At 41.1% G+C, this 25,651-nt stretch overlaps 1 protein-coding gene across 1 annotated transcript in view; it reads left to right on the top strand.

The window, feature by feature from the left end:
- Positions 1–114: 114 nt before the first annotated feature.
- The window catches only part of akt3b (v-akt murine thymoma viral oncogene homolog 3b), a 29,892-nt gene continuing 4,355 nt past the window's right edge, over positions 115–25,651 (top strand). Inside the window, exons 1-13 of the mRNA XM_046047239.1 lie at positions 115–457; positions 6,727–7,245; positions 15,365–15,490; positions 15,586–15,697; positions 17,231–17,375; positions 17,504–17,635; positions 18,052–18,117; positions 18,362–18,430; positions 19,574–19,696; positions 19,870–19,998; positions 20,578–20,792; positions 22,349–22,436; positions 24,150–24,252. Coding sequence (XP_045903195.1) covers positions 7,200–7,245; positions 15,365–15,490; positions 15,586–15,697; positions 17,231–17,375; positions 17,504–17,635; positions 18,052–18,117; positions 18,362–18,430; positions 19,574–19,696; positions 19,870–19,998; positions 20,578–20,792; positions 22,349–22,436; positions 24,150–24,252 — 1,354 coding nt within the window. The 5' untranslated portion in view covers positions 115–457; positions 6,727–7,199. The remainder of the gene's footprint in view (positions 458–6,726; positions 7,246–15,364; positions 15,491–15,585; positions 15,698–17,230; positions 17,376–17,503; positions 17,636–18,051; positions 18,118–18,361; positions 18,431–19,573; positions 19,697–19,869; positions 19,999–20,577; positions 20,793–22,348; positions 22,437–24,149; positions 24,253–25,651) is intronic.

Raw genomic sequence — 25,651 nt, 5'->3', positions numbered from 1 at the left:
GAGAGAGAGAGAGAGAGAGAGAGAGAGAGAGAGAGAGAGAGAGAGAGAGAGACACTGTGTGAAAATTTCCGACAGCCCCTGAAGGCAGCAGGAGTCCTCCCAGTCAGATCTGGCTGAACGTGACGTGCCGACTCGGAGCCGAGGAGCGAGGTTTCCTGGCGGAGCTTCGGAGGGAGCAGGAGCCGAGCCGGTCTGTCTGTCTGTCCGTGTGTCTGTCTGCCGTCGCCGCCGCCGCAGTCTCTGTCTGTCTGGGACAAACACACAAAAAAACCCTCCTCTTTTCGGCTTCCTCGGCCTGGACATCAGCGGCTATGGATCCATCGCTGTCCTCCTCCTGCTTTCACCACTGACGGACGTTACTCCGTTGGATGCTCCAGTGCCCATAGAGGAGGAGGGGAGGAGGTGGAGGAGGAGGAGGAAGAGGAGGGGGGCTTCCCTATCATTCTTCGACTACCAGGTGAAATTATTATTATTATAATATGGCACAATGTGTTGTGGGTAGAAGTGGAAGCTGTGCGTGTGGAAGCAGGGAGAGGAGGAGGGAGGAGGGAAGCGGCGGTTGGGTTCGCCGTTTTGGGGGCACGGTGAGCGGGTTTGTGTCGAAGCCCGGAGCGGGGTGGGAGCGGAGGTTAGCATGTTAGCTAGTTAGCTGCTGTTAGCTGGGCTGCTGCTGTTGCTGCTTCGTCATTCGCCAGTCTGGAAGGGGATGCGGCGCCGGGATGCTGCTGCAGAAGGGAGGGGAGGAGGGCTTGTAATGATAACGGTACCGTCCGTCTGGCCTCGGCCCATCTCCGTGATGAACGCCCCCCCCCCCCCCACCCCAACCTCCCCGCCCCTCTCTTCCTCCTACCCCTCCTCCCCCCATCTCCCATGTCTCCCCATCCCTTTAAAAACAGCGTCGCGTCTCTTGTCCGAGATGAATAACGTTAAATAAAACCACAGATGTTAAAATAACACCACGTCAAACGGCTCCAACGACTGTCAGTTTGTTAGCTTGCTATGCGAGTCAGCCAGCTAAGCTAGCCGGCTAACATTAGCGGTAGCATCACCCTCCCTCCCTCCTCCCTCCTCCTCTCCACCCCGCTAGCATCCCTGGCTAGTTCGCATCCTCCAGCCGGGCCATCACAAGGCCAGCCTGGCGTACACAACCCGTCTCCCAGCCGTTTCACACCGTGGGAGCCAAATATTTTATCGTCTCAAACAGTAAACTAGTCGGCACTGAAGAGTCTGCCAGACATTTATTTATTCGCGTCTCGCCCATTAAAATAAAAAGGAGCACGCCGAGCGGATGTTGTTATGTAACAGATAATGACACCACACGCCCTTGAAACAAAAGCTGTTGTTTCAGTATTTGTTTGTTTGTGTGTGCGCGGTGCAGGACCCCGAATCATGGCCCGATAAATCAGAGGCGGCGGGGTGTTTTGTGTGGTACCGAGGGCCGCAGCACCTCTGAGCCGGCTTCTGAAACACAACGGCTGCTCCTGTCAGCCATTGTTTTTGTTGTCATTGGAGGGCTCACATTTGTTTTCCAGCCTTGGATCTCCCCATTGACGGTGTGGTTGTGTGTGTGTGTGTGTGTCCCTGTGCATTGAAGGAAACATAGCTGGTCTTCCACCAAAAACATTTTCCAGCATCTTTATATTACTACAGCTTGGTGCATAAATGTCAAATTATGATTTAGTCAATATGGAGAAGGTGGTTATTATCCATGATGTATTAAATTATACAGGAAAGGCTAGCCATTAGCAGATGGTTAAATGTATGGGGGAGAAAAATTTGTTTGACTTGTTATCAAAAAAATCTAGTTTTATTACTGTAAAAACTTGTAAAATACTAGTAAGAGTGGGACTTATTGACATTATATAGGCAATTACTGTCAATTAAAAGCCTAGTCCCAATAAGACGCCTGTCCCTTTCACTGGCCTGGTGTGGCTACACATTTTGAGAAATAAACGCAGGTCTCAATTAGAAGCCTGGTCTGGTTTTTAGAGAAGTTCTCTGGATGTAGAAAACATCTTGAAGCCCACCAGATCGCCTACTTAAGCTATAAGCTCATTAGATTGCGCATACCAATATAAATGTTTAAACTTTTGTCAATATGGACATGCTACACATCGTTAGATCGGTTAGATTCTCTGCAATTCAATAGTTCAGTTCATTTAATAAAATCATTGAGCACGTCTTCAAGTCTTCAAGTATTATTCATTGAAATTTACTGGCATGGTAAATTAATTTAAGGTCTGTTCCAAATGTAGGTGTAAATCAGTGATTTAAGCAAATAAAAGCCAGGGCTATTAATTGAATTTTTATGTGTGTGATTTATGATGTATTGCAAGAAAATTATTTGTGAATCACCATGGTATTGGAGAGACTGAACAGGAAACATTTACCTCTAAAATCATGCAGGCAAGGCATTTATAGTAGGAGTTGGACTTACATAGGCAATTATGTGATATGTGATATATTACAAGAAAATCATTTATGAATTATCATTGTGATGGTGAGACTAAACTTTAAAAATTGTCACTGTATTTTGCTCAGCGATGATATTAGATTGTTTATCGAGTTTGAACAGAATCCTATTTTGACGATGTGATCTTAACATGTTATTGTTTACAGATCTGTTGTCCCAAAATAATGATCCTGAAAAAGCTGTATGTTAAATCTGACAAAATGTATTATTTCAGTTCTTGGTTAACACATGTGAAGAGTTTGGTCTCATGTGATGCATAACAGTAGAACATACTGTATTTAATTAGGGTTGTATATTGTTGAAATTTTATCGAATCCAGTTCATATTGAATCTGGGTTCTGGTTCCTTTACCACAGATCTAGTCAGCGCTCGGTGACCTTCATCCTCTTCCTTGCTCATCTTTCCCTTCATAGCTAAAGTGAAAGGAGTCTCTGTCCAAGAGGGGCGTCTCTGGGGACTCATTTGTAGCCATCATTGGTTTCCCTTCAGTATAAAAGGTGAACGTCAGCTCACCTGTGTTTTGTACCTGAGATGTTGCTACTGTTAGGGATAGCTGGGTCTGGGGCGTCATTGTAGCTGGGAGTGCGCGGCACGTTCAATGCGGTGCGTTCCTTCAGATTCACGCCGTGTTGAAGTAAATGCTTCGTCATGTTGGAGCTGCTTCCTATCTCGCACCAAAGCTGCTTGCATTTTGCTGTATCATCCTCTTTTTTAAGTGAAGCTAAGCCAAACTTTGGAGTCCAGGAATGGAAACAGAAGGACTCTCTTCTTCATGCTTTGTTGACGTACTGCGTAACAAATGAGGTGACATTAGGTCGGCGTAGCAGCTCCTGGCAGATATGAGACACTTTGATGGACTGTAAAATGCTCACTGCAGTTCAATCGGGAGCGCCACTGAAATATGCAAAACATTAGGAACCGATATGTAGAATCCAAACGCACGGGTCTTAATGAATCCATGGCTCTTGGAAAATTTGGTAACAGTTCCAGCCATAAACTGAGACCGAAGGACAAAACTACTAGAAAGAAGCAGTTCAAGTTAAGACATGTGAAGTATTGACATATGCGCTTCTGTCTCAGTATTTCAGTTTTTGGTTTGTCAGCTGGAACAAAGCAACAGATTATACATTCGTTCAATTACTGTATATGTAAGAGAGGCCTAAACAGAAAATGATTAATGTCCTATCTTGTTGGTTTGGGTACAAAGCCTGCAACTCATATCTTTTTAAATGGGTCATCTGGTACTGTAGAAAAGTCTCAAGTATGTTTCAGCTACAAATCTTTCAGCGCGTTTGGTCCGCAGCTTATTGATGGTCTGAAACTACAGTATGAGTTGAATAGTGGGAAATGGAAATGCATTGTCCAGTGGCTGTGCAAGCATTAGGAATATATGTGATTTATTTATAATTTTATTGTTTATTTTTGGACACTGGTTCCCAGACTGAGGTCACAGGCCTCCATTAAAAACAAATATTTATCAGGCCCTTCTAGATGTGGGACAAATGTTGAACAAGCAATAAGCTAGCTGTCTTGTAAATTCCTGCTACTGCTTCACAGTAAAAGTCAGTCTCTGGCAGGAAACCGAGATATGATGCTTTATATCGTGCATCACTGGAGTCTGTGCGTCAATTCAGGAGTCATTGGCTTTAATGTGTGATCTTAATATGGTTTTAGGAGAACTGCTGCTGTAAAACAGGTGTGTTCAGAGTCTGTCTGCTGTTCACCTGCTGGTCTGTGCTGGGTGGTCAGCTGATAGACAGGCAGACCTGAAGACACTGATGAAGACATGATAGATAGAAGGAGGGGTGAAGTGAGGGCAAAGGGAACGTTTGGGAGTAAAGGAATGGAAAGAAGGGATGAAGGAGAGGAGAGAACAAGAGGAGGTGTGACAACAGATGAGGGAGGAAGCGGACAAAGAAGGTCAGGTGTAGGGATTCCCCCAGAGCGTCAAATTTTTTAAGGGGACTCCCAGAGGAAATTTTATTGCTCAATGGTGGCTTTTCTACAGCTCAGGAAACAACATTGTGATTTTCATTTCAGCCTAATTTTAGTTTCAGTGTGGTCCAACCTGTTTCTCATATGCTGCTCCTAAAATTCACTAGGAAAAATACTTGAGAGAGAGCGTTTAGTAGCAGGAGGCATAATTGTTACTTTTCACAGTCTCATTAATGGCAATTTTTTTGTCATTAGGAGAAGAAAACGACACGCCTTAAATAGGATTTGAACCCAGGACCTTCTGTTGTAAGGGTAACAGCTCTGCCACTGGACCATCCAACATGTACCGAAAGTAAATATTGTCTTTGACAATAATACATTGTTCCTGTACTTAAGAAAAGAAGAAATACCATATTTACCATAAAAGTCCTCAAAATTCTCCTCAAGTAAAGGTATTTAAGTATTCAATAGTGAATGTACTAAAGTATCAAAAGTAAAAGTGCTCATTCTGTATGATAGTATCTCAGTTCTTGTGTTTGTTCAAGCTTAATTAATTAATATTTAAATATATTAATGTTTAAAAGTTTAAAGCCCCCTAAAATGAAAATACTCAAGTGCAAGTACCTGAACATTTATACAAGTTAAGTATTTTCTGATCCACATTCAGGAGACTTAAATTACACATATTTAAAGGGGACCTATTATGTTTATTCATATTTTCTAGCATTTCTAGCATTCACTAGTCATTCCGAGCCAGATTTCCAAATATGGTCATTTGCTCCAGGCAGAGAATGCTGGCCACGCCCTCGAAGGAACATGCAGACCTGTCCCTGCAGCAACCTGGTAAACACATTAGACAATGGCCAATCAGAAGACAGTGGGCTTTGAGAGGGGGCTGGGTCTCAAAGAAACAGAAGCATCGAGAGCTTGTTTATGACAGATGCTGAGTCACAGAACTACAATATAGAGCTAAGCATAATTTGAATTTGAGAAGTAGGAGAAAAAACCTTTGGTCTCACCTTAGTATTAAAAGTAGCTCGTTTGTGTCCAGGGGAAATGAAAGAAACAATTATGAGAGCTCTTCTTGGAATTTCCTCTGGTCTGTTTCACAAAAGTGGTTTTGAAAACATTGCTTAAAAAATAAAAAAAAATTGAGTGTCATGCTTGCAAGTCCTACAAGGCTCTTGCATGGGTTGCATATACGGCATTTATTTTCATTAATGAAACATAACACAAGGAAAGGTCTCATGTTGCAAATCACTGCCTGTATGTTGCAAATTTGGGAAAATAGGCCCCAAGTACAGTGTTACTGTTCTGTTGTCTGTGCTTTGGAAATTATGCAAATCTCTCTCTCACTGTGTCTCTTGACACCTGTTGTATTTGTGGGTGGTGGAGCTTTGGTCAAAAACACTCAAGGAAGAAGTGATAATCACTAATAGCTAAGATATGGCTATGAGAGGACTGGACGATAGGACACTATATACAAAATCTGCAACTTACGATTATTTTCATTATCACTGCAGATTAGTTTCTCAATTTATTGGTTGATTCTTGTAGCCCAAAGTGACGTGACCTTCTGGTCAACCGCATAAAACCCAAAGATATTTTATTTACTGTCCTATGAAAATGGAAAGCAGCAAGAGAAGGAGAAGTGAAAAGGGAGAGAGGGAGAAGGGGATGTGAGGAGGCTAGGAAAATGGGGAAGGTGAGATAAAGGAATGAGAGAACGTGGAGAGGGAAGCAGAGTAATAACTGGTGATGGAGGTATGGGAAAAGGAAGGAAGGATGGAGGTGAGAGTTCTGTGATGAAGAAAGGGGAAAGAGGGAAAGGGGGGCAGTGAGCGAAGGTGAGAAAGAAGGAAGGAAGCGAAAGAGGAGGTAAAAGGTTTAGGTCAATGCAAGAGGGAGAAGGAGTTAGTGAGGAAGGGAATGAACAAATGAAGGGGAGGATGAAGAGAAGATGCGAGGGGGTGACTGACAAGAGGAGGCAAGGAAAATGGGGAAGGAGAGAAGGGAAGGAAAGTAGGGCCCGGTAAAAGAGGGAGCTCAAGAAGGAAGGAGATAGAAGGGAAGGTAAAAAAAAAAATATTGGAGAAGTGGGTACAGACTGGAATGAATAGGAAGGAAAAGAAGGAGTTAGTGAAGATGACAGGGAACCAAGGAAGGAGGGGAGAAGGAGGCAGGAAGTGTGTTAAGGCTCTGAACAATAAGTGGTGGCCTGTTGTGTTTGCTGTGCGAAGGAAACTATTCACTGACCTGCTCTGTTGTTTTATTTTTTTTTTCTGCCTTCTCATTTCTCTGCCTCTGTTTCCTTCCAGGCTGACTCACCGCTGGAGCGCCTGAACACAGAGGAAGAAGAAGAAGAAGAAGAAGTTTGAAGAGAACTGAGAAGCAGAGAGTGAGAAGGAGGGAGGGAGAGAAAGAGGGGAGGGAAAAAAACAATTAAAAGAGGTGAGGAAGACTAGGAGGGGAGAGAGAGAAGGAAGACAGCAAGAGAAAGTCAGGGTGGGTCGGCAGGGCGAGAGCAGGAAAGAGAAAGTGAAAGAAAGAGAGAACGATAGAGAGACATTATAGGGTCATACAGCCCAGTGGAGAACAAGTTGACAGATCTGAAGTCAGGCGAGAGGGGGCGCAGGTAGGTTGGAGTTAGGGTGGAGGTCGGAGGTCAAGCGGTCAGACGGGAGGCTGACTGAGCTTCAGCCGAACAAACTGTCCCGCTACCCCCCTACCCCCGACAACTGCCCTTTCACCGTCACCACACTGGGAGAGCTGGTGACGAGGAGAAGCCACCATGAGCGACCAGAACGTCGTCAAGGAAGGCTGGGTCCAGAAAAGAGGTGAGGCGTGTACAAGTTTTCATCTGTAACGCCTACGATTGCATCCCACTTATTATATTTTACTTAATTAGAGTTCGCTGGTGATATTCTATATTTTTCTTCTTCTCAACAAGTCACATGAAAGCACAAAAGCCCACTGTGACTGTATCTACTAACAAGTACTGTGTCTTTATCAAAGCCTGATAAATCTTATTCCTCTGTGCCTCCGAAAACTATTAAAACAGTAATACACTGTTGGGTTTGTTCTTTTCATTTAATTTGTTGACCGTTGGGCTGAACGATATTGAAAAAATATGGAATGTTATATTTAGACTGATATTGCAATTGCGATGTGATTTGCGATGCAAATTTTTTTCAGCATTATTTTTATTTTCATTGAAAAATATATTGAAATGAAGCACACTTCGGACACACCAATTTCGGGCAGCCCCCTATGTAGGGAGTTGTATGTAGAGCACTATATAGTGAGCTCACTCACATTATTAACACAACACTTTCGGACACTACTCCGATCGTTATTTAGGCGCTGTTAATTACGTCATTGCCGTCGGACAATCAGTTTTTTTGGTTTTTGCAGTAGGCCATATTACGATTTTGATAAAATTTCGATTCATTGTAAAGCCCTATTGTTTAGTTGACAATTAAAAAAATATAGAACAAGGCTAGTCTTATTCCTGAGGTGGCTCCTCTCTTTTTGTTTATTATGAATATATGTAGTAAATATTAATGTAAACATACCGTATCATTGGATAAATAATGCAGAAAGTGTGGTGTGAACAGCACGGCGGTTTCTTCATTCGTATTCTCAGATAATGTTTAAAAGTGGCTTCATCATTTCCATATTGTTGACTGTGAAAGATCAGATTAACCAGATGTCTATGAAGATTCTCAGTCATCCAGGTCATAGTTATCCAACGAAGGTTAAAATCAAGGGCAACTGGACTTGGTTGAAGATACTGGAAGACGTTTCGTCCCTCATCCAAAGGACTTCTTCAGTTCTGACTGACTGGCAGGGAAACTCAGCTATTTAACCTCAGTGGGGTCGTTGGCCCGGGTCATCGATACTGCTGGTTCGTTAGTGTTCCTTGTTGCTGTGACGACAGTCGTTACAGTCGTTAAGACTACCTGTGGCCAAGACTGAACGACCATCGTTGGTATCTTCACCTGAGGACAATAGGTTACGTTTGTTGAGTTTCCTGGGAAGTGATGAAAGGACAGCATTGTAAGTGGGGGATAAGTGGTGGCGTAGACCCCCTCCCCTGTTCAATGACGGCTTCTCAACCCTGGTGTAGATGGCTTCCTTGACACCTCTTTCAAAGTTTTCTTTGAGTTCCTCTTTCTTAGTACATCATAGTCTTAACGACTGTAACGACTGTCGTCACAGCAACAAGGAACACTAATGAACCAGCGGTATCGATGACCCGGGCCAACGACCCCACTGAGGTTAAATAGCTGAGTTTCCCTGCCAGTCAGTCAGAACTGAAGAAATCCTTTGGATGAGGGACGAAACGTCTTCCAGTATCTTCAACCAAGTCCAGTTGCCCTTGATTTTAACCTTTGTTGGATATCAGATTAACCAGGTTTCAGTCAAGACTGCTTACGTTAAGTTTGAGCACAAGTCAAGACCAAGTTATAAAATCACTGTTGTGAGCAGTGAGCATCAGCTGTGATGAAACATCACTCATTGTCATTGGGATTCAGAAAAGTATGTCAGGTTTTAGAAACAGGAAACAACTTTTCTTTCAATGTAGCATGATTTGCTAACAACTCTGAGAAATTAATTAATTAAATATATCAGAAAGATAATAGTATTGTAGGATGTTATAAGCCAGCTATGAAAGTTGGATATCAGTCCACACACGTGCATAAAAATAAATGGTCTAAAATTAAGATGCTTGATTGCTTCATGGCAAAAACTCGCTATTTGTCAATACACATTTCCAGCAGTTGAATGAGGATGTATGTAAATGTAAAATACAATACAGTATTAAAGAATTATGAACGTTTATTGACAGCAACCTGTCTAGCAGCCAGGCACACTGGGAAGGAAAGACAGAAAAAAAACTTCGAGACAACTAGGATTGCAACTAACAATCTCTTACTTAATGGATGTTATCTGACAGAACAGAAACAATGGTGCTAACCAGCTCTTGGTAATCACTTCTCCTTCTCTATTTTAGGAAGCTGATTTATAGCAAACCTCACGGTTGGATTGAAACATGTCGGATGTGTTCTGGTCTTTGCGGCTGTTTGTGTTTGTTTGGATGAATTTATTTCTGGCATGGCTTTAGTTTTGTCTTTACGCAGGATGGAAACATTTTCGGCCACAGATGGCTGCTGTTCTCTGTCATTCTCCGTTTCATGTTCAGGTGGAGATGTGTGTTTTGCTCCAGGACATCTGAAACCAGATTAGCACAACAGCTGTTGAGGGAATTGAACCTGAGACCATTACGTTGGAGGACTATACTGAAAAGGCAGTTCACATAAATTCATTCATGTGAAAACAACTTTTTTTTTATATTCATGATCTCCCAATTCCATGCAACGTATTGATTCAGTGTAAGTTATACACACTAATCTCAAATTCACTTATTCACATAAAAGTTTTACAGACGTACAAACTAGATCTGAATAGTTATCCAGACACCGTTGGCAAGAATCCACAGCAGCTTCAATTTCTTTTTCCTTGCATTTATATTCCGACTGTTCAATTGGTGGCCCACGGTAAACTACATACTGTATATCGTATATAGAAGTAGCTAACTTGTGAGCCATCTTGCTTCCTTCTCACCTCCGTTGAGTGTTGTGCCTATGCAACAGGTACGATGTTTACAGAGGTAGCCACACCACCAATCATATCTTTCACAAATCAACTCATGTGAGTTCTGACCACACTTCATAGCTTTTTTAAAAACATCTGGCTACTGATAGTCACAAGAAGGGAAGTACTTTGCTCAAAATATTTCTCTGTCAACCTTGAAACCTAAAATTGACAATGAAAACAGTCAGTTTAGCCTGGACTGGCAAGTACGTGTTTATTTCACTGCAATCTGCAAATGCCAAACCACAGTCATCAATTTGCAACGTTAGATTACATATATATATAGGGCAGCGCGGTGGTGCAGTGGGTAGCACTGTCGCTTCAAAGCAAGAAGGTTGTCGCTTCAAAGCAAGAGGTTGCCCCAGCCTAAACTGTGTGGAGTTTGCGTGTTCTCTCCGGGTGCTCTGGCTTCCTCCCCGTCCAAAGTCATGCAGGCTAGGTTGATTGGTGTCTCCAAAATTGTCCTTAGTGATTGTTTGTCTATGTGTGGCCCTGCAATGTACTGGCTGGTGACCCCTGCTAAAATAAACACATAAAAGCCCCTGTTGGGTTCAGGATTCAACTCTTTTCAACCCGCTTGAATTTGCAGGCTTGATTTTACCAAAACGTAACCATTTTATACAAACGTGAAATAGTGAAAATTCTGAACGGATGAACATGTCATGTGCCTGTTACACGTAATAAAAAATGTTTTTCTAAAGATTGAATACTTTCTGTTTTCTGAGATGGTCCCAGAGCTCTTCCCACGATCGTACACAATCTTTTCCACTTCTGATCATTTTATTTGTGCATTGCATTATGGGCCAGTAGTCATTTTGTGAATTTATCAATGTGAACACACTGCATACTTAGAACCTGGATAGAATTAGTATGTGGCGTGAAACTGAAACACAGCTGTTGTTTTTGAAAAGTTCTGTTCTCATTCAAATACAAAAACAACAGGAAGCCAGCTAAATATCTTCTTCTGCATCTTTCAGTCACTTATATGGTCACTTACAATTTATTTTATCATAACTGAACACACAGTTTAGTTCTTCCCATTGAAATTTCACCTGTTAGTGCATTGCTACGCCGATTTGTCAATTAAATCACTATTTTATCATTTAGAAGTTGTCTAAAAACAGAAACAGAAACTTAGAGTTAATGACAAGACCTTACTTTTTGTGATCCAGTGTTTTCAGATGGATTCACTGTTAAGGTAATTTTTGGCAGTTGAAAACACCGCTGCTTGTGTTTCTGTAAGGCTCAGTGTGGACATGGCCTAAGCCAACCTGCCAGTTTGAAGAACAGCACCTCCAAACAATGGTTGTTTACCTGCCAGACGGCGAGCAGAGAAGGCAGGCTTTGCAGGGCTGCAGCCCAGTCTGAGCTGCATTTGGCTGGTGTGTTATTTCCCACAGTGATTTTAATGTGTGTGTATGTGTGTGCTGGAGGTCTGTTTGTCTGGTCTGAGCTCAGGGCTGTTGGCTGGCAGGCAGGGGGAAGTTTCTCTGTGGCACTATGAGCATACAGAGGATGACCTAACACTCTGTTTCCTTCCTCTCCGACCCCTGAATTGTTTAATGCACCTCCATGTGTGTGCTCTTATAATTCAGTCCTAACGGCCCTCTTAGAGTACTTGCCCCAAGCAGCTTGTTGGGCTTTTTAAGATTGAAACTATGAGTCCACATGCAGTTCAGGACTGTTTTGAAACAGGGGTGTTGAAACAAATTTTTTACATAAACGTCGAATGTGGAGCAACAGGATTGTTCTTGGGTTAATGTTGGTGGAGACTTGTTTCAGTTGTTATAAATGGTATTTGTCTGCGGGTGCATTCACAAAGTGATGCGTCTGTTTCAGCAAAATAAGCCTTTGTGAAGATGTAAGGTTTCAAACTACAGTATGTAAATAGAAAGTTTGTCCTGAGGCGGGGTTCAGTGGAGGAAGGACCAGGAGGGTCATGAGAGACCTCTTGAAGTTGCATCTTTACGTCTTTAATGTGATGTACAGGTATTTCCTGCTGGAACAGGACGCTGGGCGGGACATAACACAGCGAGGGATCAATTTTAACAGCAAACCAAAGGGAAATCCGTTAAAGTGACAGGTCAAAGGGGAACAAGAGACTTTGTATGTTTCTCAGGTGTCTTGCTTGAGGACACTTCAGCATGTCTCCAACCACCAACCTACCAATGTGGCAAGTTGAATAGGTATTCTGGCAACCTGCTGCCTAGTTCGAGGTTTATTCATGGGGCGGTGATATGATGATAGTGATACCCTGAGATAAACCACTAGCCTAACCTTTATTATTATTATTATGTTATGTTGTTGTGAGTTGATTTTGGATAAATTGTTTTAAATATTATTTATTCAGTGTGTAAATAAATTGATGTAGTTAATTATAGCTTGTATTGCAACACCCAGGTTGCACTGCCCTTGTGAGGACCGCCGATACCACCCACCTGTTCACTGATTCGCTGTATCCTTCCTAGCAAATGCAAGAGCGGAAAGGGAAGAGAGGTGTTGGAGTTTTGGTGGAGAGGACGGTGAATGGAGGACGATTGCGGCAGAGCAAAACACTTTTTTCACTGCTTGCTCGCTCACTTCACTGTCCTTCATTGGATACAGCGGTGGCACGAAGCGAATCAGTAAGCAGGTGGGTGGTATCGGCGGTGCAACGTGAGTGTTGCAGGTTGTCACAAGGTGTTGGCTTTATCTGTCTGCAATGTTCTCAGTTGCTCAGTTTAACCTGAGATCTTAAGAAACCAAACGCTCAAACGCTGTATCTCTAAAATGTATGCCAGACTTCTCTCTTCTTTTGGTAGTGACAAACAAATTAGTCAATTATTCTATAAGTTGGTCTACAGAAAATAAACAGTTTGTTTTCATTGCTCCTTCAGTTTCCCCACCTATATTTATCCTGCCTGTCTGGGGATTGTACCACCAACTTTCAGGGTTCAAGTACACTTTTGTAACCTTTAGGCCACCTCTGCATCTAGTCAACTGTCAGATATAATTAATAATCATTTGGATAATTGATTAATGGTGCAAGTAATTTATCAGACAAAAGGTTTTAGCTTTTCAAATGCTTGTCTCTTTTAAATCGTGTGAAGTAAATATCTTTGAGTTAAAAAAAAAAGTCTTCTTGGGCTCTGGGAATTTTTAAACAATTCTTTTGACATTGTATGGACATAATTGTTAATCAAATAACCTTTGATAGATGTAGACGCTGGTCCTGGCAGCCCTTATTTGTAAGTTAACTTGCAGCTCAAACTATTTAGTTTTCATAATGCTGCTGACTTTCTCCTTCTCTGCAGCTCACCAGTTTTTAAGTGGCACTGATTTCATCCCATTTCTGTCGTTGTTTTTCTGAAGCTGAGCGAGTCATCAGATGTGTGAGAACAGTTGCGTCAGAGTTTGATTGGCTGGATAGATGCTGAGGCAGTTCAGTTCACTCGTCGATCACTAATACAGACACACTTTGGTTCCAGCGCCTTGTTCTTCGTTAGCTCTGGTGCTAAAGTGACTCTGTAAGATGTCAACATCTCACCACGGCATATTCATGTATTCCAACATTTGTTGTAATTGTGTCACACACTGATGAGTCAGAACAGCAGGAAACCAGCACTTCATGGCAGCTGAATAAGAATAAACACTGTGTTCATACAGTATTTTTCATCAAAAGATTTCTTCTTCAGCTAGATGTGGTACCGCTGTTTAAATGAATTTGTTGGCTGACGTCTGGGGTAAAGCTAAAATTAGAGAAACTGAAAGGCTGGTGATAATACATATTTAGTATAAAATGTGTAATGCTCTGCAGTTCTTGACTGATTTTATTTTACAATATGCAACAGAAAACCAAATTTAACCAGTTCAAAGTGAAGGGTCGTCCACTACAGCAGATGTGTTTTGATAATGTTTTTTCAGTCCTGGCCCAGACTCAGACAACTGTGAGCTCTGAAGTTTACATGGCTTTCTACTAAACACCTGTGAAACTAGAACTTTTAAAGCCTGTTTCATGTCATTTAGGTTGTGTTTGACCCTGCACACTTTTAAAAATGCATTGTGGTATTCAGTTAAAATTCTAAAGCTCTTTCAAAAATTCCCCAGCAAGGACTGTTTTGTTGATTTGCAGTTTAGATGATGTCATGATGAATTTTATTTTATTTTTTTTACATGTCTGGACTTACTTGAACTAAATCTCTTCTTCTTACTGGTTCTGTTACAATAATATTATTGCTAACAGCAGGGGGACACTTTAACTCACCAGAATAAAAGATTTGAAACTTGCAAAAATCTGCCAAAATAATCCACATGCAATAGATTCATTGGATCTGATATGATATTTATTGATTTAAAATTTTTTATTAATGGTGAACTTGAAATAATTGCCAATCATGGCCTAAACAGAGCATAACATAAGAGAGGCTGAAAGAAAACTTTATGTGTTGTATCGGCATATTTCTTTAATCTGTGTGAAAAACACATTTGACCTCCAGTGGTTTAACTTTTCACCTGACTGTGGTGAGGTACAGGTGTTCTCCAGGACCTCACAACATCACTGCTGCTTGTGGTTGCAGGTGCAACAGAGCACATTTATGACCTCACCCAACCACAGCCATCAAGCTGTCAGTAATGCTGGGTTTGGATGTTCTAAAACAAAAAGGAACGCATTACAAGCTGCACCAATAGTATGAAATGTTTCCCATTAGGGAATGGTCTCCTAAGTGAGCGGTGGGTGTGGTTGCCACTTCGTTTGGAAGTGTTGGAAGAATATTGGGTTGTGCGGGCATGATATCAGCAGATAACAATCTTTATCGTAATTAAGAACTCAATTATAATTAAAGATGTGTTGCCAGATCAGAGCCATGTCTCAAACAAATAGGTTAAATATTTACTTTGGTGACAATGAAGCAATAGAATCTATGGTTTCAACCAGAGAGGGTGGCAAAATGCTGCTTTTCAGCCTGGTGTTATTACTCTTTAAGTTTACTGCTCCTAGCAACCTCTACCACAGCATCCGTGGACTGAAAATTACGTCAAACATATCAGTCAGTGCTGATCAGTTAGGGCAAAACTCCACCCTACCAAACAGGAAATGGCTAACATAAACATGTCAGACTGAAAAAATGTAATAAAATCAAATGACAGTCTCAATATCAAGCTAATACCAGCCTTACTTAGACACTTTCCTCTACATTGATTATAAAATTAAAGTGATTCCAATGCCTAAAGTCCAGACTCTGCTGCTTCCAGCTCTGTCCAACATGTTATAGGAGTAGGATGTAACCTGTTGGTGCCACTTTTTTTCCCTCCCTGCAGGTGAGTATATCAAGAACTGGCGACCACGCTACTTTCTGCTGAAGACAGACGGCTCTTTCATCGGCTACAAGGACAAACCACAGGACTCTGACCTGGCCTACCCGCTCAACAACTTCTCTGTAGCAAGTAAGACACGGGCAACAAGGCCGTCATCACATATTTCACACACTAGAAACAAACATCAGTGTAACACCACACATCCGTCTCTGTGTGACTTCCAGAATGTCAGCTGATGAAGACAGAGCGGCCCAAGCCGAACACCTTCATCATCCGCTGTCTGCAGTGGACCACCGTCATCGAGAGGACTTTTCACGTAGACACTCCTGATGAGAGGTGAGCCTTCAGCCCTCCTCCTTTTTTCCTCCCATGTGAGGCTTTTTCTGTATTTATTTGACAGAACAGTGAGAAATAAGGCTCACCAGCTCATAAACAATATCTAAACATATCTACAGGAAAATAATCACCCCACTGTCACTATTTTTAAGTTGTATTATTTTCATTTTTGTGATGTATTTATTCTAAATAAATATTCAAAAGAGAAGAGAATAAAATAAAATAGAAAATAGAGAATAAAATATTAAAACCAAAAATAGTAACTCAATTTCAATAGTCAAATTTCCAATGGGAAAAAAATTATATTGTGTCTGCAAATTTGGGTTTTAAGACACTGACACTGGCTGCTTGTGTACCTAAAACAAACAAACAAACAAACAAAAAAAACCATTGTAATAAAATACGATATGGGAGAGGACTCCCTATCAAAAGATACCAGATGTTAAAGGTCCGGCGTTGGGATTAGGGACAAATAATCTGCAGTTCTTCGCCCTGAACAAGACTGGAAGGTTTTTGTGTTAAATTCTCCTCACACAACAGGAGACTGTCAACTCAGTGAGAAGAAAGACAGGAAGCAGGGGTGTGGGGCTGAGGCTGATCGCCAGGTTTTGAAGGGTTTCGTTCCAAAACACAATATAATGACTTTTTACCTGATGCTTAATGGCTTGTTGTGAACAAGACTCTGCTAACAAGAGTGAGCAGCAGTCATTTTGTCAGAGTAGGTCTGTAGGTTGTTAGGAGGATGGATGTCTTTTGGGTGGATTGGACCATTCATTGGCTCTTGGGTCTCATTGGCCACCAGTTTATTTTATTCAAAAAAAAAAAGTTAACAAACAAACAAGATAACAAACAAATTAAAAGTCAGTATTATAGAAGCTATGTTGGAAATGTAGGTAGATTTCTGTTTTGCTTTCATTCACTGTCCATTTGGTAGCAGACGGGGCGGACTTTACCACAGTGGACTAGGCACTCCGCTAGATTAAGAAATATCAGAATTTGTTTATTATGTGTTTTCTGTGATTGACAGCCTAACTAGCTGCACTTTAAATGTTAACGTAGTAAATTCTGCCTGTTAAATGCACCAGGCAGGTTAAAACAAACAGAGACCTTCTTCTGATAGCGCATCAAACCTGAACGCTTTTGATGACAGGGTAGTCCCACTAAAGCTGGATTTATCCTTGACAGAAAGGGTTTACGGCAGTCCCATTTCAGACGCCTACAGGAATTTATTGATTCCTAGATGGGCGTCCGATCTCACCTGTTGATAGCACCACCTCCACACTAGATGGATGTACAGTATTGCATGGGATCAGGTGTAGTGTTTTCTGTTTAAATATTGTGTTGAAGATTGTGTTTTTGAACATGTTGACACACATCCATATGTGAGAGTCTATAGTTTCAACTAGCAGTCTGTTAGTTAGGGAAAAAAAAGTTATTTTCGCTTCTCCAAAGATTTATGGTGAGTCTAATGGTGAAGCCACAATTAACCAAGTGCTGTCTGCTGGTATTTTAACCTGTTGTTGTGTCCTGCAGGGACGAGTGGGCAGAGGCCATCCAGATGGTAGCTGAGTCTCTGGCCAAACAGGAGGAGGAGGGCATCCTGTGCAGCCCCACCTCCCAGATCGAGAACGTCAACGAGGAGGAGATGGACACCTCCATCAGCCACTACAAACGAAAGGTGACAGTTAGTCTGAGTGCAGTCAACATATCGTTCCTGTTTGTGAAGCTGTCTCACTTTGAGACGAGGATGTGAGTGCAATGGATGGTGGAGAACCAGTTTCTTCATGCCTCTGTTTCTTTGTCCAGACAATGAATGACTTTGACTATCTGAAGCTTCTGGGCAAGGGCACTTTTGGGAAAGTCATTCTGGTGAGGGAGAAGGCGAGTGGTACCTACTACGCCATGAAGATCCTAAAGAAGGAAGTCATCATAGCCAAGGTCCTTTTTAATGTTTCTGTCAGCTTCTACTGGTTTTTGCTGTTTTACACTTTTCAGCTCAGCTTTGTAAAGATTTCACCATCACTAAGCTGTTTTCATCACTAGATTTATATGTCATATAATCATTTTTTTTTACAAAGATTTACCCTGAATCTATACCTTAAAATAGCATAATTTTTGTAATACCTTCAGTGTCAGATATTTGGCATGTAACAATTTGTGAAGGATGATCATATTCATTCATAAAAATAATTTACAGATTGGTTTTATACTAGCATTAGCCCAATGTTCACACACCTCCCTGCCGATTACACCCTCAGCCTTTTGACTAAAACAAGAAACCTTCTGCAGGCGAGCTCCTTTTGTCTCCTGATTAATCACTCTGCCTCTCCTTCTTTTTTCTTTTTTTATCACAGGATGAAGTTGCTCACACACTCACAGAAAGTAGGGTATTAAAAAACACTCGGCATCCATTCCTAACTGTGAGTATCAGGATGTAGATTGCACGAAACATTACACGAAGACACACCTGTGCTACTTTTCACTTTTTAAAAAGAGAAGCGGTGGCCGCCAACTTCAAAGCCCATTATGACAAGTGTCGTGCAAACAAGGAAGGATGCACTGAATTCAGACCACAAAGCGTCTGTTCTTAAAAAAATAATGTGTTTGAAACAAAACGGCTGAGCTCTGCTTGGTTTAAAAAAATATGTATATATTGTGTTGCAGTCTCTGAAGTACTCGTTCCAGACGAAAGATCGGCTGTGCTTTGTAATGGAGTACGTCAACGGAGGAGAGGTGAGAGAGCAGTGAAGAAGAAATGTTTTTGATGCTGGCGGATGTTCTGTCTTATTTCAACGTGGAAGTTATTTCAAGAATTATTGAAGAATGTTGATTAACAACACAGTGTGAATCATAGAGCTTTAACAGAAAGCCGTCACTCCTCTCATTAAGTCACATTTGGAGAGTTGTAGGCCTGGGGTGTCCGCTCTGTCGTGGCGTTTTGGTGTCAGTTTATTAATTTCAAGGCAGAGGGACTTGCAATATGTCTTCCGAAGTGTGACTTCAGAGTCCTTCTGTGTCTCTCTAAGGGTTAGGTTGAAAGGAAATTGTATTTAAAATGCATGCCTGATACATAACCTTGTTCTTTTCTTGTTCTTGATCTGTTTGGTGTGAAGAAACTGGCCAGCCGGCCCGGACTGGGACAATAATTCAGGGACTCTTAACGTCAGCCCAGGCCAAAATCTCCGCATGTTCACAACAAACAACATATACTGTAGTCGTCGTTTTGTTGAAATATTGTTTATGTTTACTGTTTATGCCAGTAACACATGCTTTAGTTGTAGTACTAGACACAAAAAGTTCTTCAAAAAACATCCAAAATTGTTAAAAACAGTTGTCCGTTTGTGTGTTTTTGCATCTGGCATTTCTTCATCATAAAAGTCTTATAGTTCTGAGTAATTGGAGATACTTCCACCTGACAAAAGAGTACACAGTTCTTTGTTTTCAGTATTCTTTCATTTTGCATTTTTAACTCTGGCCGGACACTGTCGGCCGATCATCTAGCCAGAGTAGTATTCATTATAATCGCGACATATTGAATACATTTTGGACATTTTTAAAAAAGATTTCAGATATAATTTGTCTATTTAGAGATAAAGTTTGCTACTCTTTCCCATACTGAAATTGAGAGAAGTGGTTATGTACTGTATGTATGAAATATTCCCACACATACACAGACCCAAGCTTTCCTTTACGAGTATGATTTGCTTTAAGCCTTGGTCAAGTTGAAACTGTCATTCCACTGTTGTTTTGAGTGTAACTGCGTGTAAAATGATCTCATCTGCTTCAGCTCAGCCCCTCCTGGATGAATCATCTTAATACAACAAAAATGTCTGAGGTGTATGAACTTTGGTTTTTTTCTGTTTGTTTTGTTGGTAGCTGTTTTTCCATTTGTCAAGAGAAAGAGTCTTTTCGGAGGACCGCACCCGTTTCTATGGCGCTGAGATCGTCTCTGCTCTAGACTACCTACATTCTGCCAAGATTGTCTATCGGGATCTGAAGGTAAACTACACCTGCTCTGAGTGAAGTCTTAAGAAAAACCCAACATCAGACACCTGCGCTGAGTTTACAATTATTAGTTTAACATGTAGAAACATACAGAAACGTCCAGATTGTGCATTAAGGTTGGAATAACAATGGGTCATGTTTTTTATTTCCCTTGTCTTTCTCATCAGCTGGAGAACCTCATGTTGGACAAAGACGGCCACATCAAGATCACAGACTTTGGCCTCTGCAAAGAAGGCATCACCGACACTGCCACCATGAAGACCTTCTGTGGAACACCAGAGTACCTCGCTCCTGAGGTCAGAGGTCACACTAAACTGAGAATTAGAACAGATTGGATGGAACCATGCAGTGCCGATAAAAGTTAACAACCGGAAAAATAAGAAAGTGGTGCTTGGTTGAAGACCAGGAAAAAGGCTTTTTGTCTGATTGTCACCAAACTTCAACCATCGGTCAGAGCCAATGTGGAAGTAGCTTAAAGATGTAGTTCCTCTAATGGCTGCCAAATGCTTTCTATACAACAAAGCAGAATGTCACTACCTAATTTCACTTCTTCTAACATGGCTCTAGGTGGAGATTTTGAAAGTTATTTTTCCATTAAAAGGATATGAAAGAGGATATCAGATATGTCAGGGTCTGAAATGGTTACATCAGAAAGCAAAGATCCACAGGTTGGTCTTGAAATTTTAATTTTATTTAACAATGGCTACAATGGACTTTTTGGGTTTTAATATACGCTGTCATTCAATGAAAGTGTAATCTAGTTTCAATGAACAGCTAGACCTCGCAGAAAATATTGGGTAATATCAGGTTAACAATATTTGCCCCTGTTTTTAAGCTTCCTAAGAGGAAATTTAAAGGAAATGATATGTTATCAGGTGCTGGAGGACAACGACTACGGGCGGGCGGTGGACTGGTGGGGTTTGGGTGTGGTGACGTATGAGATGATGTGCGGCCGCCTGCCGTTCTACAACCAGGACCATGAGAAGCTGTTCGAGCTCATCCTCATGGAGGAGATCAAGTTCCCACGAACCCTGTCGGCCGACGCCAAGTCGCTGCTGTCAGGGCTGCTCATCAAGGACCCCAACAAACGGTACACACACACTCATACACAAACACAATTAATGATGGGCAGGTGTGGGACTGTGCAGAGAACAGCTGCTGTTTTAAATGGATGCAGAAATGTAGTACTTTCACTTCTGCAGTTTAAAATTCTCCTGTCCTGTGGAGACGGTTAGCAGCCGCTTCTTTTCACCTGCCACAGATGAGCTCCATTGAGAGGATGTAACGCATGGGAGGTTGATGTGCGAGAGTCAAGGACACGATCCCTCACCGGCTTCCCACCCACAAACTTGGCCAGAACTGAGGTTCATTCAGTGGATTTATGACATTGGCAGAAGGCTTAAATTGTGCAGGCAAAGTTTTTGACCACTAGTACAACATAATGCTGAGCTGATGCTGATTCCCCGTGTGGGACATACTGTAAAGTCCATCTATCTTTACCAGATTAAATATATTAACAGATATGATCAATGATATAATGAATAAGTTTACATTACATTTATTTAGCTGATGCATTTATATAATGCAATAATAAGTTAGGCAGTTATACGTTAAGCAGCCTTGTGCTGTATAATGATTAACAAACAACCTTGTATCTGATATCTTGTATAAGTTCATTCAAACATGTGGGTACAACCCACAAATATGAATTGTGCAAGTACATAAACTTGATTAAATATATCAACTGGTTCAAGTGCTATTGAGACAAAAAGAGAGAGACAAAGGGTTTTTGTGTGGGGTGCCATCTGAACAGACAAGTTTTCAGTCTGCAGCAGGAGATGTGTAGAGTTTCTGCTGTCCTTGTGTCAGTGGGGAACTCATTCCAACATTGCGGAGCCAGGAAATTGCAAACAGTCGTAGTGAGGGAGTCGTAAGCAAGCAGGCAGCAGCAGAGCAAAGTGGATGGGCTGGAGTATCCTGGATGTAGGTTGGGCCTGAGCCATTCGCAGCACGGTAGGCAAGTACCAGTGCATTGAATCGGATTGGAACAGCCGTCGGTAGCCAGTGCAGTACGCAGGTAACTTCGGTAGTTTAAAGACATTCTGGATGAGCTGCAGAGGTTTGTTGGCACATGCAGACCAGAAAGGAGCGAGTTGCAGTGGTGTAGGCACGAGATGACAAGAGCTCGATTTAAGGTTTAGCTGTAAAGTTACAGGAAATCAACCATCCTTTGTGGCTTATTGACCTTGCAGGATCCTGTTTCTTATTCACAGGACAGGAGATAAAGAATACTTGTCCTGCACATCCTCAAATTCACCGGTTTAAACAGATCGATGTTAAGAAGAGAGTAAAACCTCTTAATGATAATTGATATTCAGCAAATGTGCTGTTGGACAAAAGTGACCGGTGGCTGCTGTTAATTTCCCACTTTGCTTATCCCTGAGGCGTTTTCTGTCTCTAATGAAGAAACTGGTGAAAAGAGGCTACTGCAGCTTCAGAGAGCGAACTCGTTCACCCAGGCGAGTTATTTTGAGATCAGTAGCAGGTGGATATTCTGGTTCCAGAAGACTAGATAAGATAGGATAAGAGCAACGTTTGATGTCTGACTTCAACGTCGTCTTCTTCTTCTCTTCTCTTTTCTGACAGGCTGGGCGGCGGACCAGATGACGCTAAGGAGATCATGCGACACAGTTTCTTTGGCACAATCGACTGGCAGGACGTCTACGACAAGAAGGTGAGAGCGGGATTTAGCTGTTAGACGTCATCCGATCTTCAATGGTTATTTATTGAAACAGCGTACCTGAGATATTCTGGTAGCAGGGTTACCTAATTTTTCAAAAGAAAGTCTGGCTGAGTATACTCCAAAATAGAACGGAAAAGAAAAAAAATGACCTCATCTCTAGCTCATTTCAACAACATAAAGCAGTCCAAACAGCACCGGGGCCTCTTAACAACCTCTTACTTCTTTTTGTTTACCTTTCAGAAATATGTCAGTCAAGGTCCTTGTTCCTCTTTGCGTGTCCAAAGTTTAGACTACCCTGGTTTAAACGCAATAGTAGCAAAAACTCCTTTGTTCCATGTTCAATAACCCTGCTTAATCTAAACATGTAACTTAGCATTTTGGAGATTGTTGTATGTTTTTATTGTGTTCTATATATTGTGTGTGCAGGTAACTTGTCTTGTGCCCCTGACTGCAAGTCAAGTCTCCCATTTGGGATAATAAAATGACTGACGTGAACTGAACTAAACCTGATCAATGTGGTTTGGCTAGGGCTGGACGATGTGGCGAAGTATCAAACCGTTATTTCTTTCGAGTTTAAAGGCAAAGTTGAAGAAACCTGTTGGTTAATTGTGGTTTAAACTCTTCTTTATATTCAACACTTGAGGCCAAACAGTGGATCACTTCACAAATCTGAGGTAGAACATTCAAAACAATTATGATAAAATCTTTGTTTACAAATATGCATGAGTAAAATTAAGTAAAAGCTTTTTTCAGTCAAAAAAACATTTTAATCAAAAATTAAGTCCTAATTCGTGTGTGATTCAAGTGAATACAATCAAACATTTATTGAATATTTATTGAACATTTGTCGCAAATTATATTGCGATAATTATTGTTATTGTTTTATTGTTCAGTTCACGTAAACATCTACATCATACTTATAACTGGAAACCTCCAAATTAGTGGATTATTATGACTAAAATCTCATATCCCAATATAGGTAATTTCATATTTTGATAATGATGTATGTCAACATATAGAACATTTGTTGTAAATTTCTCTGTATCATAAACATCGGGTAACACGATAACAAGTACCATGCTATAGAGTGAACAGCAAAACATCAAGGAATGTCAGTGACAGTAAGGTTGTGAGTTGGCAAACTGTGGCTACTTGCTGCTGCAAAGCTAACATGGGAAGACAAGATGTTCCCAGAGCAACACAGCAGCTCCAGACAGCGATACTCACAGCTCTCCTGCTGCTATAGCTAACATCACAACAACACCATGTGTTGGTGAACCAGAAAGTAAGCTGAACATCCGTGGGCGAGTCATTTAACATTTCCTGACACACATATCACGGCTGGATAGTGTTGTGTGGGTCGTCCATACAACAGACTTCTGTCTTTGGTATAAGCTCCTCATTTTTGCTTGCATGGTCTGAGTCCTCCTGTTGAGAATTATGCAGTTATGAGTAAACTTTCCTCTCCCCCATGTTTGTTTATTCTGAATGCAAATTTCTTCATTGCAACACCGGCACGCGTGGAAGAACTTACCGCTGTGAAGTTAGTTTTAAGTTGGCTACTCGACACATGTCTGTCATATCGCACAGCCTTACTCCAAATGATGACCATGCCACACCAGTATTTTTTAACTTTCACACAGCCAACTCAGCAACCATACATCTGTCACATCTGTCACATCTGTCACTTCCTGTCTATTCCAGCTGGTCCCACCTTTCCAGCCCCAGGTCAGCTCAGAGACGGACACGCGCTACTTCGACGAGGAGTTCACAGCACAGACCATCACCATCACTCCGCCGGAAAAATGTAAGAATGTGTTGCTACCTTCACTGACACCAGATCAGATTCCTGAGGCATCAGGCCGGTGCTGATCTCCTATTAACAGCACATCTGTGTTAGTTTGCCTCTAATATGATGGAGCATTTTACTTTCCATCTGCCTCATCTTGACTTAAAGGGGAATTTATTCATCAGCTCTGTCTTCTGACTCTGGAGAAGCTTTGTTTATGTCTGAGGAAATTACCTTAGCAATTTTGTCATCTAGGCCCATTTATAAAAAGTTGATTTGACCTCGCTGCTTTCACTTATTAAAAAAAATCTGCTTCACAAGTCCCTCAACTTTACACACACAATACTGTTTTAATGAGCTCTGGAGCCCTTAAAGATTAATGCTTACTTTCATCCAGAAACAGCATTTTTATCAAATATTTTAACATTTTCAAAAACCAAAGCGGCTTTTAAGGGTTTTACTAAATAAAATGTTCAAAATTCAGTTGACAAAGGAAAAAAAAAATCTAATACAAAAGCTAGAAAGATTTATCTTTAAATTATGTGGAAAATGGTATCAAAGACCAGCTCATAAATGTAGCCTCATTTCATTTCTTAGTAACACTTTTGAGTATTAAAAAACAGCAGGGATAGTTTAAAGTGGTCATATTCTGCTCATTTTCAAGTTCATAATCTTATTTAGTGGTTGTACCAGAACAGGTTTACATGGTTTAATTTTGAAAAAACTGCATATTTTTGTCATGGCAGGGGAACTCCCTTTTGGGTTTGTACACATTGCAAACCTCTTACATGCACAAAAAAGATATTTAACTCAATAAAGGAGAGGGAAAAAGCAAAATATCCATCCATCCATCGTCAACCGCTTATCCTGCGTACAGGGTCGCGGGGAAAAGCAAAATATGACCTCTTTAATATTTTGATATTTTAGATGGTTTAAATGAGCAGAGTTTTCAAAAATGTGATCAAAATATGGTATAATTCACCATATTTGGTAATATATGGTATATTATATGTTGTAAAATAGCAGGAGAGGAGAATTCAGTTGCATTGTTTAAGGTTCGGGGTTTGCTAGCATTTAATAAAGTTATATATTTAACTCAGTGATGAGCTTTCGTTGGCTGTTTAGTGGCAGCTTAATTCATGTTCACAACAAGGGCTGCAACTAACAATTGTTTTAATTATCGACTAATCTGCCGACTATTTTCACAGTTAATCGTTTGGTCTCTAAAAAGTCAAGAAATTGTGAAATAAGCTCATCATAATTTTCCAGAGACCAAAGTGACGTCTTTAAATTGCTTCTTTTGTCCAATCAACAGTCCAAAACCCAAACACTCTTCATTCACTTTCATAAATGACACAGAATGGCAGCAATTCCTCCCATTTAAGAAGATGAAACCATTTCAGAAGATGAAACCATT

Source organism: Micropterus dolomieu, linkage group LG01 (genome assembly GCF_021292245.1).
Source record: "Micropterus dolomieu isolate WLL.071019.BEF.003 ecotype Adirondacks linkage group LG01, ASM2129224v1, whole genome shotgun sequence".
NCBI lineage: Eukaryota > Metazoa > Chordata > Actinopteri > Centrarchiformes > Centrarchidae > Micropterus > Micropterus dolomieu.
The sequence above is the reverse complement of the archived record's forward strand: the minus strand, read 5'-3'. Positions and strand labels throughout refer to the sequence as shown.